The following is a 16,996-nucleotide window of genomic DNA, read 5'->3' as shown; positions in this document are numbered from 1 at the left end:
ACTGCAAGGGTGCTTTTGTACTTGGACATAAGCAGTAGCTCTGAGATCTTATGTAAGCTTAACTGTTGTGCTCTGTTGTACTAGGCAGTGAGTTTCTTGGTTTTATGGTGTGAGGGAGATACTGGATTCACTTGGTTTTGTGAATCACTTTACAGAATCTTTCTACATAAGAGCAAGATTCTATATGTATATAGTTATTAAAATAAATCAATCTGAAGATGGACTTTTTAAAATTTAGCATTTTGTGCCTTTGTATTGACCCTGTTTTATGTTTATCTTTTTACCATTGGGGTTACCAAGGGACTAGGAACTTTATTGTGAACCACCTAATACTTGACAGTAAAGTACCTGGGTGTTTTGTTAACTATTTGTTGAATAAATGACAATCTGCAAGCAGTGAACTTCAAGGAAAGAGTCTTTCTTTGACCTTAGATTTGGAATCTCCCCCTTTATGGCTCTTCCTATGTAGAATAGGCACATCCATTCCCACCTTTCTCAAAGATTTTCTGTCCTCTTTCTCTTCTTCTAATCCCACAAAGCACAATATGCCTTTCAGATAAAGTGGAGAAGTCTCTGATAGTCTGCTGTGGTGCTGTTCCTAGGTAACTTCCCAAGTTAAAGAGAGTAGCTCAGAGTAGGCAACGAAAGCTTGGCAGTTCTCTTAGTAAAATATAATGCAATTTTTCTTTAAAAAGATCAATCATAATTCCAAAATGGAAATTCTTTTTTTTTTTTTTTTTGCCCTTTGAAGCCAAGTTTTAATCAAACCATGTTATAAATTTTTTTCGTTATCTGATCATCTCCCTTTAGACTGAAAGTTTTATTGAATTGGAAGCCTGGAGCTGAAGTACAGGCAGAGCGGGAATTAGAAATTGTGGGTAGGATCTTCTGAAGTCACTGAGTTGTGAAAAAAGGACAAATGGGGTTTTTTGCACAGCTCCTTTCAGGTAGCCAGGCCTCTTCTCGGATGAATTAGGCATCGTCCATTGGAAAGAAAGTTAACTCTAGATAGACTTCCACTCTTCAGTCAAACCATTCCCAGTGCAGCCATCTTCCCTTCATGCCCTGTGCCCCCCTATACTTCTCAGATTTCAGAAGGCAATTGAGTACTTAAATGACACCATTGTTGAATTGTTTTTAAATGCTATATCCACTGTGGAAATGCCCACTGTAAAATCGTAAGTCCCAGCAGGAGTAAAATGGTCTGAGCCCTCACTGAAATGTCTCTGATACAACTGAAATATAAAGGGACTCAGTATTATGTGTGTTTATTATTGTAAGAGTCTTGTAAAAGCTATGAAGTTACTTTCCATGTGGCAGATATTGTATATTAGAAAAAAAAGGAAATGATGAAAGCAGTATATTAAACTGAAAAACTTTTGTATTTAACTTTGCTGTAGAAATTTCACCTTTCTAATTTTTTAGGCTTTATAATGAAAATTTGCTTGGGAGAAATGTATCTTTAACATTAGAGGAAAATGGAGAACAAGAAAGTTTAATTATATGGATAGTTCACTTAAGTGTAAATCAAAATTTGATTGTTACTAAAGGATGGATAAATTATACTTTAGAAGGGCCAACATGGATAGTACGTTGGATTCTAGATTAAATCGTTATTAAAGTCTAATTTGAACCAAAGAAACAGACATGCCTCTGGCCATTATTTTTTAAAATGTTTTATTTCCTTTCCATATTTTATTTCCACATTAAGATGTTTCTAACTCCTATCCATTTGGAATATAACCTACACCAGAACAATTTTGTTATGTAACAAGGTTGTAGTCCCATTTAACACTTTACTTAAACAGCGTTTATTTTAGTGTTTTAGTTCATCCCTGTTCTGTGTACTTTTAACAGTGAAATTAAATATATCCTTTGTGACTTGTTTAGTTTTTAATTAGTCTCACTCAGGGTTACCTTCAGGAGACCATGACATTGGCAGCTCTTGTTACCATGTTGCCTTTTGACATCTGCTTTCATTAGAGTCAGTGCATTTTCTTGCCTGTGTCTTCCTGCAAGGACACTGATGTTAATCATGCCAAATTGGATCCATTTCTGAGGCTTGCTGCAGGAAACAAAATACTGAAATTATCATAAAAGTAAACCATTATTCTTCAGTTGTTAGAGCACATCATCAGAACATAAAATTGAAAACAGAATTTCTATAGTCCAGTAGCTTATGCCTTTTGTGCCATATTTGTGCCATATATGTGCAATATATATATTGCAAACATTTCTTGCACAGACCTAACCAGCAGACAGAATAATGACTTTTTAAAAAGGAAAGAATAAGTCCTTGGCTTGTGGCTAGAAGTAGCAAAAGTGTGTTTCTGTGCCATGCTGCCTTGCATGGCTCAGGTTTCTGGAGTCAGCTCTACTTTGATTGCTGGCATCATATTCTGGTTAGCCCTAAATGGAGCTTTCCTTTTAAAAGACATGACTGCTGAGGTCTAAAGTACATTGAATATTCTTATTGATCAACTTGAAGAAAAAATGTTAGTATAGAAATGTCATCTATTATGGAGTTGGCCAATTGAATATTGACTATGTTTTAATGTGGTGTGAGGTTTATTTTCTCCCATTTTTTCCACAGGCACAATAAAGTGGTTAAAAAAGATAAATAAAAAAAAAATTCTTCCTTCTATGGTAGGCATGCTTTTGACTAGTTGTCCCTAGTTATTACAAGTTCATTCTTTGTGTTCAAAGGTTTAATTTTATATATTCCAGACGATTCAGAGAGATTAGCCACAGCTTATTTAAACAAAGAAGATACACACAAAACAAAGCAATAGTTTTTTGTTTTGTTTTGTTTTGTTTTTCAGAAAGAATTCAGTTGCTTACTTTTCTTAAAAACATCTTTCCCATTTCATTGAGGCAGATTTGGAAGTCAAACCAGAAACTTCAGGCTCTACTACGATGGCAAGCACTTTGTTGGGGAGAAGCGCTTTGAGTCCATCCACGATCTGGTGACTGATGGCTTGATTACTCTCTATATTGAAACCAAGGCAGCAGAATACATTGCCAAGATGACGATAAACCCAATATATGAGCACATAGGATACACAACCTTAAACAGAGAGCCAGCATACAAAAAACATATGCCAGTCCTGAAAGAGACACATGATGAGAGAGATTCTACAGGCCAGGATGGGGTGTCAGAGAAAAGGGTAAGCTACTATGAAACCACACTTTATCTTTTTCTGTTTGGGGTTCTTTTAAGAAAGCCATTATTGCCAGAAGAGATTGATTTCTCCACAGTGCTTTGGAAAGTATATGCATTTTTCTTAATGTCTAGTTTCTGTGATGCTGAGCTTTGCATATAATTAATTCTTGTTCTATTAAAATATGTCAGGTATATTTTTATATTCCTCATTGTGTTCTGTTTTATCCGTTTCACAATTTGAAAACTATGTTGGAAAAATGGCCCCTAATAAAAAATAGTTCAGGGAATTGGTCAGAAGCATAACTCCTGGTCAAGAAAAGATAGCAACTATTACATAAGTAATTGAGGGGGTTGCATTGTCTCACAAAATTACTTTTCTGTTTTCCTTGAAGATAATTTACTTTATAAATAGTTGTGTTCTTAGCAAGATGTTATATGTGTGTGTATATATATATACACACACATTTTGGGAGTCAGTCATTCTTGAGTAGGAGGACGATTTTTCTCTTTATAATCTGTTAAGAAGTAATTGAATGAGTATGATTTACTTTTACTTTTCTTTAATTATAAAAGACAATTTAAGTTTTTTAGCTGTCATATTTTAATTGTGATATATTTCAGGTTAACATAAAAGTTTTAATTTCTTGGCATTAAGATTATTTTACTTCTGAAAATTGTCCCCAGCCTCCTACTCACCCCCAAGAAAAAAGTAAGAGATTTTCCTGATGTTTTATAGTATGTGACATTTAGTTGGGGGCATTTTATGTATTGTAATTGGAACTGTGTTAATTCATAGTTATGTTTTTAAGTATCTTCAATTGCTAAATCAAAGAAATGCAGTAGGTCTTGAGCTTGGATTCTATCACCAAATAGATCTGTGTGCAAGTTGTAATACCTGATTTGTCTGTGCTTTTGATTGTCTTATTTGTAAAATTGTGATAATGGTCAAGTTGCTGTGAGGAGTGAGTGAGATAGCTAGTGTAAAATGCTCCATCAGCACTTGGCACATGTAGACACTCAGTGTAAGTCTGGTGTAATGTTATTATATAGCAGCCATCTTACCTCAAGGCAGCATCCTCAAATAATTTCCCATTACCTTAGAGTATTTGGGTACAGAATGAAAATAAGAAAGTTTGTGTCCAGCTCAAATTTTAGCTTTTGGCAGATCTTACATTGGCATTTTGTGGCTACGGAGAAATCAGCATTTAAAAGGATAAACTGTAGAAAATATGTAAAAATGGTTTTTTATATATTCATATTTGCTAGGAATCACAAATCTTGTTTGGAAGTAGCCAGAGCTTAAAATCCTAAATACCTGTTGTATTTAATATTGTTCTTTTCATGGTCTAGTTCCTATTTTCTCACTATTGGTTGGTTTTCCATCTATGGCATTTTTCAGTAATGCTTATATTTGAATATCTAATACTGACATTATATTCTTTGCAGATTTGCTAGAACATTCTAAGTCAGCATTTGTGAAATGTTTAAAAATGTGTACATGTGAGTCTTCAAAATTGATCAGCCTAGTGATAACCTTTGTTAATGCATTCTGTACGTGCTTTCCAACACCAAGGGACTTCAGCTAAAGACACTTAGCTGTTTAACAATTAGGCAAGTCATTTGACTTCACCAGGCCTTGGTTGTCCCCCCATCAAAGTGGAAGTGATATTCACAGAGATAGTAAGCTGAGGTAGATACCTAGAAGACCCTTGTAGCTCCAGGAGTCATGGTTCCCTATGTATTCTAGCAACTTTCTGTGCTGAATTCCCTGGATTGTTTTGTGCTGGTGGACAGCAATAGCTACTGAGAGTGAAACTGCTGGCGCTGGGAAATATCTCTCCGCGGCAGTACATAATTAAGAATCATTTTTAAAATTATTCTTTGCTTTAAACCGCATGCATCTTAAATCTAGCTGGCTTAAAATCTACTCACTCAAAAATAGATTTATTTTATTTACAGGTGTCATCCAACAGGACAGGGTTGATGACCTGTTCAACAGCTTGAAACATTGATTCCCTGTCACAATGGATGACATTTGTAAGTAAAGACAATCATGTTTAATTGATTTAAAGTATCTATTGACACAAGTATGGTTTAATAAATATTTAATGGGCCCTTAATAGCTAAAACCCCTCTTGTTCATGAATTCTTTACCTCAGAGGCCAAAAGTGTTGGCTTTGCAGGAATTAGCATGCTGTTGTGGAAAGATACTAGTGTTGGAATTAAGAGCTATGTTCTAGTTCTACAAGAATGAATTTTATATGTCACTTTGGGCAAACTGCTTTACTTTTCTGAGACTGTATTTCCCTAGCTTTATGGGAGGGCTTTGGACTAGGTGGTCTCCAAGATGTGGTTCTTTTAGTCTGTGATCCTTTAAGGAGTGTAGGTATTGTAGAAGAAAGACAATATCGTACCAAAAGGAATACCTGATGGGGTCCTGAGAGGTGAGGTCTGTTTTTAGCTTATTCACCAACTAATTGTGTGACCTTGGGACAGTCACCTCACCTGTCTGGATTTCAGTTTCTTTGTATGAGATAAGGTATTTTCTACAAAACATTAATTACACAGGATTTTAATAAATACTGCAAAAAGGGTTCTATGCTCAAATAGGTTTGATGAAAATTTCAGTTTTTTTAAAAGTCTGATCCTTTCTGTAGGCCTTCTCTGCGTTATGCATGACCTAATGTGATTATGACTCTCTAAGAATGCTCTCATACTTATTTGATCACCCTGCCGTTATTAAGAACATTTTTGAAAAATAATGTTTCATGAAACCCACTTTGGAAAATTTTGAGCCAGCTAATCTCCTAAGGCCTTTCTTTGTTTTAAAATAGAAAGATGAGAATTCCAAGTGTTTTTATTTTTTTGTTGCAATCCTAAAGGTGTAAGTTGTGCATCTGAGCTTTTGGGAAAGGCTGGCAGGATGGTTTCATGGCCGTGAAGGTTTTTACCATGAGGAGTGAATCCTGAAGATTCTTACTTGTCCCTAGGATCTGGTAGCCTGTTGTGAGGGAAAAATATTTTTTTCCAAGTGATAGCTATGTCATTTTCCTCATTAACTATTTAAGTTGCTTCCTCAGCTTGAAATATCGATTGGAAAACACTGAAATAGATAAAAATATTTAATCATGAAATTGCAGCATCTTGAGAAGCCAGACTTTCTTCCCTTCTAAAATGGCTTAATTTAGTAGTCCAGACTGGCCAAGAACCCAACTTTTATTAGTTACTTCTTTTTATTTATCTTGGAACTATATTTGAATAGTTTGGTATTCCAAGTGGTGAATACAATATGTTTACGTCAGCAGATACTGGACCAATGGCTGAATGCAATAGTTTTTATGATAATTTTACACTTAATAATTTTAATTCCCCCAAGCCATGCTTTCAAAATGTCTCATATAATTGTTAATAATATAAACTATCAAACATGATATAATTTACATTTCAGAAGCCATACTGTGAGCCAGATCTCTGAATCTAGGCAGAATGTCCTTACTTTGGGATTTTGTTATCTAAGATCTAAACCTGTCCCACACATGTGTAAGGGTGCCTGCGATGTCAAGGGTGTACAAAATGAATTTTTTTATTTTATGGAACTTTGACACACTACATAACCTATGTGTGTTCTGTGTATTTTTTTCTTCCCCTCTAAGCTTAGAATGAATGCAATGCTTGATACATTGTCATATTAATTTATTTTTAAGGAATTTCTTTAACATTTAAGTTCCATTGTTGAAGAATTCTTTTGCGATCACCAGACTGTGTGTTGTATTAAAAAGCCTTGTGAAATTTTAAGTTGAAATGTAAGTGGGGTCCTTGCCCAAAACTGCCATAACTACTTGAATTCTTTGGATATCTCCACAAAATGCTAGGAGTCTTTGTTCCCTGCAATAGCAAAAGGGGCATGGTCAGTCTGCTTTGTTGATTGACTTAGTCTCTCACAAAGCAAGTCTTCTAAATGTTTTTACTTTGCTTCAAATATATATATAGGCCGTTACCTGTATCCATGTAATCTCAGTGTACAAATCAGCAGTAAGGTGATACTTAATCACGAATAAAAGTAACCATACCAGAGGAGTACATTTCACAAAGAAGTTTGCAGAAAACTGTTGATTTCTTGATTTTGTCTTTTGGGCCTTTTTTGTCATTCCTTGTTCATGCTCAAGCTGTGCTCCTCTATTTGTTCTTCTCCCTCTTAACCCTGCCTTTTAAAATCCACTTCTCACTGTCCCCCAAATTTACATGCTCTAGTCTCCAATGTGGCTTGTTCAAGGTTAAGATCAGTTGTTCTGGGATGAACAGGCTCTTAGAGATTGCCAGTTGTGCCCAGGGTTACTGATTTGCATTAAAAAGCCAGTTTAGTAATTTATGAGAGAGACTATAATTTCTGCACAGAACTTCTCATAGTGCATTTATCCTCTCTAAACAGCCTCCTTCAGAAATTAAGTTAAATTTTTAAAAAGTATGTATTAGTCTGTGTGGTCTTGAACAAGTCCTTAACCTCCCAAGTCTCAAGTTGCCCCAGTCTCTAAAATGGGGATTATGGATACCATTACACTGGTGGGCAGGAGTATTGCAAGGATTTTATAATGTGGCCTTCCTAGTAAATGTGAAGCATTGCATGAAGAATTATTGCTTTCTGGGATCAGAGTAGTTCCCAACCAGGTGCCCATTCCTTAGTCTTAGTACTATCCCTCTAGCTTTTGCTAGGAATAGCATGTTCAGATTTCTCTTTAAGATTCATCTTTTGAGTGCTTGAACTGCCCTTTAAGTTCACAAGATTGTTATCTTGTATTAGGAGCAAAGGGCTCCTAATTGCTTTATCAAGAAAGCAGAGTTTCTCTTTTAATAATATGGTGATAGCTCTATCTCTGCTCAGGAAACATATGCCTTTGTCCAATAATTCTCTAATGACTTTTAAGGCCAAAATATATTATTTTCCTGTGATATTTGCATTTTAGTATTGAACAGTATTTTAACTCTCCTTTCCCTGAATATAATACAAGTCAAACTTTCTGCTGCTATGCCTGTCAGTGAACTTTTATTAAACCTGCACTCCATGTTGAGCCCATTACAATCTTTCAGATTTTCTGTAAGTCTGTTTAATATCTTTATATTTCATTTTCTTTAAATAGTCTTTCATGAGCCATCTACACAAATAATTTCTTCTTGATATTCAGACATTATGTTGGATCCTTTTTTATTTGAGACAGGGTCTCACTTTATCACCCAGACTGGAGTGTGGTGGCACAAACATGGCTCATTGCAGCCTTGACCTCTTGGGCTCAAGCTGTCCTCCTGCCTTAGCCTCCTGAATAGCTGGGACTCCAAGCCATGCATTACCATAGCTGGCTAATTTTTGCATATGTTGTAGAGACCGGGTTTCTCCATGTTGCCCAAGCTGGTCTTAAACTCTTGAGCTCAAGTGATCTACCCACCTCAGCCTCCCGAAGTGCTGAGATTACAGACGTGAGCCACAGTGCCTGGCCTTATGTTGGAATTTAAACAAGTTAAGAACAAGGCAGGAATATTATCTCTATCTCTTCTTCAGTCTCCTGAACTAACTTATCTCCTATCAAAATTAATTGCACTTAATTCAACATTTATTATATGCCTCCCATTTGCAAGGAACCAGGCTAGGCTCTGGAGGAAATAAAAGATGTTTAAGATTTAAGCCCTATCTCAAAGAACTTACATTTTCATGTTTTGTTATTTCTACCTATTTAATAACACTTAGGCATCTTGAAAGCAGGAGGCAAGCTGCCTTTATCATCTCTATATTATCACAGGCATTAAATAAATATTAAGTTGGACTCACTTTGATTTGAGTTTGCCATTATCATAGCCCAGCAGACCACAGAAAACACTTTTGTAGATAAGAAAACTGATTTTTCAGAATCATGAATAAGAAATTAATATGAGATTCTGGCATTCCACCCCAGTTTCAAGGCTTTCGTCCTCCAGTATTGTTTCATTTGTGACTCGACACCTTGAGTTTTGTTTGAACAGTTGTTGACTGACTAAATAAATGACTTTTTAAAAATGAGTTCAGCCAAATCCAAGGTCCTAATAGAAATCAGTCCTGAGACTGAGAAAGAAAAACAGTCATTCAATTTGATTTGCTACTATATATTTTTCCCTTAAAGAATTCAGAATCCTTAGAATGTCCTTGGGAGGTGGAGAGGGTCATTCTTCATTCTATGGTTAAAGCATCAGAGATAGAAAACAATTGTCTTTTGTGACATGAAATAATTTGTGAGGGTGGTGGCTAGATGCTCCTCTTTAGGGATATGTTCAAAGCAGCTAAGATGGTAAGTGGCCAAGCTCATGGCTGTCAGTTGTGTATTGGGACCATGTATACCTTAACAGAGAATCCCATGCTGTAATGATTAAAGAAAACTCAAATGGGGCCCAGGAAATTATTTGTGTTAATCTCATCCATCCTTCCATCTTATCACCCACAGAAAAGATTAGTAATTGAAGGCCAGTAGGGAAAACCAGATGGAAAGAGGAAGATGGAAGATAAACATCAGTTTCCCAGTTCCAAAGAACCAGGCCAACAGAAGACCAAATTGTAATTTTCCAAGCCAGCTGCAGTTTTGGAAGGTTTCTGTATCTGGGCCAACTAAACAAAATCACTTAAATTACTGATTTGAGGGTTAGAAAAGAAAGCGATTCGAACACAACTGCTATTTCAAAGTCTTTATTTTGGTGAGGAAATAATCATTGGTGGCAAAATCTTCATTCTTCTAACTTTTCAAAAGGAATCAACTCTGGTAGCTTATAGAAGAGTATCACCATTTGGGGTACAAAGCAAGATGAGACTATCAAGCAGTTAATCTGGTCTTGGCCACGTTGCTCACTAACTTTGTGGGCAGTTCTAAAAGAGTCTGCTTTCCCGTTGTAAATCCTCACATTAGACCACATGCTCCGGATCTGTAATTTTCATCTTAAGCGTTTTGCTCCATCGTATTTTCCTTTTTTGTTTGGAATCATTTCTCTTTTCTCCTAATATTTGTACCTCTCAGAGATTGGAAAACAATAGCCATACCTCTGAGCCTTTACTTAAGTTATGAAAACGCTTGTTTTTATATGGCCTCATAAATTAGTCCCTAACTCTTTGGGGGCCTCTTTCAAATCACTACAACTGGTCAGAAATGCTTAACCATAACATTATATTGCAATAACTGGATTCTTTCAACAGGAAATTATAGGCAGCTATAATGGCTACTAATCTTATCCTTGTCTTTATGTCCCTTTTAAAGTATGCTGCATTATTTTCACTGTGGTTTGTCAGTAACTCGAAGGAATCAACCTTCATTTCGTTAGCTTCTAACACCATTCAGTCAACATTCACTAAATGCTGTAGGTTTGCTGATGGCTTCATTTACATTCTTAAATTTTACATCTCATCCAGTGTAAACATTTTCCTTGATAATATCTACATTACTTCATCTTGTACTTATTTATTAACAATGTTTAGTAGAAGATCATCTTTATGGTAAAATTTCCCTCCAAAACAGGGGCTTTTATGCAAGCTGCAGATTGTTTAGCACCTTCTAAAGAGATTTTACACCCCTCTTCCTTTCACCCACTCAACAGGAAAGGATCTCTGTTCTGGGTATAGTTTGCTTATTAACTTTAGAATGGCTTTGGGCTGCCGCCTAAGTTCATAGTGAGAAAAAGAGCTATAGTCCTCATCCCTTGAGAAAGTTCTGTTTTTCTTTATAATGTGGAAACTCTACAAATGAGCCTTTATCTCCATGTTTCTAAGAATTTTTAAAAAGTCAACTTTTTAAGGTATAATTTACATGCAGTAAAATGTGCACAGTTCCGTGTGCAGTTTGATGAGTTTTGACAACTATATGCACCTGTATAACCAACCCTACAGCCAAACTCCAGAAAGTTCCCTCATGCCTTCTTATAGAAAAATTTTAAATTGTTGACATAACAGGTGACATCTTATTTTTAGTTTCTTATATTTGAAGTACTCCTTTCTTTGTTTTTCCTCTTTTTATTTATTATAAGCATATCATCTAATTATCTTTAATATCTACCTTCCTTAACTCCGATTTTGGAATGTAAAATTTCTCGGATCATTTTTCTTAGGGAAATATGAGCAACGAAGGAATTAGAGGTGTATAGTAGTGATTACAAGGCAGTATAACTTGTTGAATCTTTCTGTCTTATCATTAGGGAGTCTTCACCTTTTAATCAGTAATAAATGCTTCAATAAATTTGAGTACACCAATGAGGGAGGATACCTGGGTGCAGGGAGGAAGAGCCTCTCTGCTCTGTTGGGATCTTCGACCTGAGCCAGAGTCATTCAGCCAGCCCTCCTTTAATCATTGGCTATACCTTTGCTCTTCCTTTCTGGCCTGAACAGGTCTCCCAGAAGGTGATACTCATGATCACAGTTGATGGGAAAGTAGAGCACCCCCTACTCTCTGAGTGTGAACTGTACCTCATGGTACCAGGTACCACAGTGAGAAAAACTATCATTTCTGCATTTCCCTCTCCCAGTCTTACTCAAATGGGAAAATTATGGCAGTTGTATGATTTCAGAGTTTCCTATGGAACACCACTACAACATTTAGATTTCTCTCCTTATACTCCTTAAAACTATGTAGGTGCAGCCCACTCAGCTGCCCTGTAGAATGGAGTTCTCCTTTACCGAGTCCCAGGTGAAGAATGACATTCTCTTGTGTAACAGCCTCCTATGGGTAGATTGTGGGTTGTATAAAATTCATAGAGAAATGATTATAACTTTTCTTCTGTTACCTTTAGGAAAACTTATTGGAATGTAATTGTTTGAGGAATGTTAATATAGGCAGAACCTTGACTTCATTCTAATTTCTTTAAAAAAGATTAAATCATTTGCATATTAGTTTTAGTAACTGATTTCAATGCACCTTGACTGGAGTAGGCCCTCCGGTGATCTGGAATTGTTCTCTAAGGAAGCAGCCATTAGGAGCTCAACAATCTCTTCTTGTGACCTACCTTTAGAATTCTGCATGGTTTGTTGGCCACATTCTAGACGTGTAGTGTTTCTTAAGGCTGGGAGCACCAGGAATCGTATTGCAGAGCGGAGGGCACCAGAGTACCAAAGTAGTAGAAAATTGTAGAAATATTTCATTTGCACTGACTAATTCATCATGTTATGCCAACAAGTATAGGTGATATTTGTGAGCAAGTCCAATCATATTATCTAATATATCTAATTAATAAATTTAAGATATTTTTCCAAGTTTTAAAGAAATATAAGCTCTTTATTAAAAAATTGGAAAGATATGAAAAACAGAGAAAGAAGGAAGGGGCTTACTTATAGCTCCACCATTCGAAGACAACTTTATGTTAACGTTTTGATGAGTTTCCTTTCAGTCTGTCTTCCTATGCATAGATTAATGTACACTTTTATATTTTAATTTTAAGTAACTCATGTTTATTGCTTACAAAAATAATAAAACTATGAGAAACAATAAGAATATATAAATTACCCCAGATTACACCATTGACAGAACTATAACTAATAATATTCTGCTGTTTATCCTTCCAGAGTTGGAGGGCAAGGAATCTTTCTTCTATATAAACTACTTTGTAATTTGCTTTATTGACCATTAGGCTATGAACAATCTTTCCATGTGAATATACATATATATTTCTGCTTTATGTTTTAAATGCCTGTATAATATTCCTTTATATGCAGGAATTTAGTCCCTTACTTTTTTTTATTCATTCATTCTTTAAATATTCATTGTGTAATTAACAAGACCATCATGGCTCTGTTCATGAAGTTAATTTTTGTCATTCACACCCAGAATACAAAAAAAGAAACTTAAATATTATTTGCATCATTTTTAAAGATGAGGAAACGAGTAGAGAGAGAGAGACTCTTTTTGCCAGGACATTTTGTTCTTTAGTGATTGGTAATCAGTACTCTTTTTCCCTGTGCTCTCTATGTTTAATAATAAATCTTCCTTAAGTAATCTTTTTTTTTTTTTTTTTGAGACAGTCTCGCTCTGTTACCTGTGCTGGAGTGCAGTTTGACGCAATCTCAGCTCACTGCAACCTCTATCTCCTGGGTTCAGGTGATTCTCATGTCTCAGCCTCCCGAGTAGCTGGGACTACAGGCGTGCACCACCACAGTCAGCTAATTTTTTGTATTTTTAGTAGAGATGGAGTTTCACCATGTGGCCCAGACTGGTCTCCAACTCCTGAGTTCAACTGATCCCCCTGCCTCGGCCTCCCAAAGTGCTGGGATTACAGGCATGAGCCACTGTGCCTGGTCCTTAAGTAACCTTTAAAAAAAAAAGAAAAATTAAGTAAAAAAAAAGTTGTCATTTTAACAGTCTTTGTAAGTTTAGAATTTTGTTTACTCTTGTAAAATGGCTTTTTCATGTATTTCCAGAATATTTAATGCTCTAAAAATCAGCATTTATTTATAAATAAGGATAACTAATAAAAATTTAAATTTATAAATTAATTTCCTTTGATGATAATTAAAAACTTGTGCAAATTGTTTTTCTTGAAATAGTCAGTATCTTTAAAATTATAAAACTTCTATATGAGAGAAACATTTTTCTGAGTTTGCTGAATATAGAAAGTTTGTACATTAGCTTCATATGTAATCATAGTCAAGCTTGTCTACACTTTAGAGTTGCCCAGTTCTAAATTCACAAAGTATTTTGAGAGGAAAGGATTTCCATAATTTCCATCTGCAGCATGCATAGAGGGGCTTAGCTGAAATTGTTATTTAAACCAGAACTATTTTGCTATCTTGTGGCTATAACATTCTAATTACCACGTATTTCAACGTGAATAGTGAATTCCCTTTGTCCCCTTACAGATAAAGCCCCCCCCCCAAATGCCTTTCCCTAACTAATGAATATGAAAATGCTTTTTTTTGGAAGCAGTGTTACTGCAAAGGGATGGGTTTTTCTGTATTTTGTTTTTAAAAATCATACCGACATTGATTATAAATGTTTTTAATATTGCATCACTTTTGATTTCGTACAAAAATATTTTAAACTTTTAAACTAACTTATTTTTCTTTAGAACAAGGTACTTAAATAGTAATGGATCTTTAATGTTTTATCTGGTGTTAAGACTCCTAAAAGAATTTCTATATCCTGTATGCTAAGTGTTTGGTCATAGCTTGGAGTGATCCACAGTATCTGGTTCTTTTTCTGCTATTCTTTTCCTCCCTTAATTTCTTAACTTTTTGAGATTTGTTTTTCGTAAAGATCCACCTTTACTCTTTAAACAGAAACACTTCAAAAGCAGCTTTATTACATGTTATGTCCTATTTATCCAGCAGTTCCCTCACACACAGAAAATAACCAACTTTTTAATTGGGCATCTACTTGGAAGAAGAGATCTGGATCCTAGTCTGTCACTTTAGCTAATGATTTTTGCTTTAAGCATGTCTTAATAACCTCTCTGGGTCTCAGTAGTAAAATGAAGGACTCAGCTTCATAGATGACCACAAGGTCCCTTCTAACTGCCATAATTTTCTACCCATATGTTCTTTTCGTTAACCCTTAAGAGGTTTTTCCGATTAAAGATTCTGTACTTCTGACAACTTACTCCAAGAGGTAGAATAGGCTGAACATATACATGTTTAAGTATAGACATGAACACTTAAATCTGCTACTGACTAGGATTATAAATCTTTGAGCCAATCAAACCATTCCCTTTGGCCTTAAGAAATTGAAAGCCTCTTCTAGCTCCCTACTGTATTTTTCTAAGAATTGTAAAGCTTAGAATTATAACAGAAATAACTAACATTTATTGAGCATGGTGTATCAGAAGCTGTGCGAAGTACTTCACCAGGTTATCTCCTTTAATCTTTAATGCAATCTTTTAGGGATAGGTATTAACGTGGAGATCTTTGGGGGTGATAGATTTATGGTGAGTTATCAAGATATTCTTAGGGGCTGTCTTAATAGTGCATCCTCTATTTTTGGGAATGAAATCATAGAGAACAGCCAGACCCTTCCACACAATGCCCCTTGGTATCACTGTAGAGACTTAATGTTGGACTGAATAAAGACTAAGTAGATCACTATCTTTTGAGTAGTTAGGTTACCAAAAGGGAGTAGTACCTCTAGAGCTGCCCAAAGGAAGTTGAAGCATGGTTCAGACGGATCATTAAAGAATGTCACTCTAGAATTGCATCTCTTATGTTCAGTTTTTTAAATAAACTCTTACCAAATGCGAAGGAACGAAGATTCCAATTCATTGAATAAGAAAACCTATGATACCGAATTTTAAATATAGAAAAATAAAATACCATTTCTTAAAGTGTAGCTTAGTTCTCTCTTAGTTGCTTATGTCAAATGCTGTCCTCTCTTCATTAAGTATCACACAGATGTACAGATTCAAATAGTCTTGTTCCTTTCATACAATAAACAAATAAATACAACATACAACAACAATAAATAAATAAGAAAGGATTTAGACTTAGTAGTTGTGTAAATTTACACATAAGTGTGCACTAATTCAACAAGTGAATTTTATTTTATTTTTATTTATTTATTTAGAGACAGGGTCTCCATCTGTCAACCCAGGCTGGACTACAGTTGTGTGATCATGGCTCACTGTAGCCTCAAGAACTCCTGGGCTAAAGCAATCCTCCCGCCTGAGCCTCTAAAGTACTGGGACTACAGGCATGCGCCACCATGCCTAGCTAATTTTTTTTGTAGCGATGGGATTTTGCCATATTGCCCAGGCTGGTCTCGAACTTCTGGCCTAAAGCGGTCTGCCCGCATCGCCTCCCAAAGTGCTGGGATTACAGGCATGAGCCACTGTGCCCAGCCAGAACATGTGAATTTTAAATAGCAGTATAAGGATAGATACAGGTAAACTTTTAAATTTTTTAAATAATTGATTAACCTAATTTATTTGCATATTAATGAAATCTGATAACTAAGATTTATAATATAATGCATATTGCATTTATTATATTTTAGATAAGTCAGCTTACATTTACATCTTCAACAGTTGACTTAAACTCAGTTTGACAGTTTCAGGTTTTCATCGTTTCAGTCTTCAAAGTGCTTATTAGCATTTCATTGTCATAGTTGAAGCATACCTAGCTCTTTGAAACTGACAAAAGACCTCTGAGTTGACAGTCACCTCCCAAATAAACAAGATTTTTAAGACAGTTGAAGTGCTTTCCAAATAAATACTCTAGAGTCTATATGTAACACTTACTCTAGAGAGTTTATTATTATTTAGAAGTTAAAAAAAGGAAAAGAAAACAGAAACAAAAACCCTCTCAGGTCTTTAACACAGTTTGTCAGTTTATCATTTTCTATGTTATCTCTCAGAAGAAGAGAAATCAGTAACACTGAAGGATTAGCATTTCATAACTATAAAAGAAAAAAATTAAAGATGGTCTTACTAATGACAGTACTTATGAAAAATAAAATAAGTAGAATAAAACTTTAAATTTGGGGGAAGTTCTGAAACATGCAATGATAAATAATTTTTTATTAAGGTGCTAAGTCAGATCAACGTTCTCACCAATGAAGCTTTCTATAAAATCGAGATGTCTGCAGAAATTTTGATTCAGTATAATCAACATGGAGCCTAAACATCTGTATTAGTATATTTATCTTTCTATGTACACATCTATATCACATGTGTGATTCTGTTGCTCAGTAGAATTTACAACTAATAGATTAGATATGTGATTCTGAAGCTTTTTGGAGTTAGGACCCCTTTACACTTTAAAAATTACAGAAGACTTTAAAGAGCTTTTGTTTGTGTGGGTTATATCTATTGATATTTACTATATGGGAAATTCAAATAGATTGTATAAAATATCTT

At 35.2% G+C, this 16,996-nt stretch overlaps 1 protein-coding gene across 6 annotated transcripts in view; it reads left to right on the top strand.

The window, feature by feature from the left end:
* The window catches only part of CHN1 (chimerin 1), a 200,488-nt gene that overhangs the window by 118,408 nt on the left and 65,084 nt on the right, over window positions 1–16,996 (top strand). For 4 of the 6 annotated variants that reach the window (XM_017946671.3, XM_021923729.2, XM_021923728.2 and 1 more), the window contains one exon: window positions 2,879–3,167. In XM_017946671.3, the coding sequence (XP_017802160.1) occupies window positions 2,879–3,167 (289 nt within the window). Of the gene's footprint in view, window positions 1–2,878; window positions 3,168–5,122; window positions 5,201–9,438; window positions 9,475–16,996 lie in introns of those variants that run through there. The other 2 variants (XM_009182488.1, XM_009182487.2) reach the window with 2 other exon arrangements.

This window comes from Papio anubis, chromosome 10 (genome assembly GCF_008728515.1).
Source record: "Papio anubis isolate 15944 chromosome 10, Panubis1.0, whole genome shotgun sequence".
NCBI classification, from domain to species: Eukaryota; Metazoa; Chordata; class Mammalia; order Primates; family Cercopithecidae; genus Papio; species Papio anubis.
The sequence above is the reverse complement of the archived record's forward strand: the minus strand, read 5'-3'. Positions and strand labels throughout refer to the sequence as shown.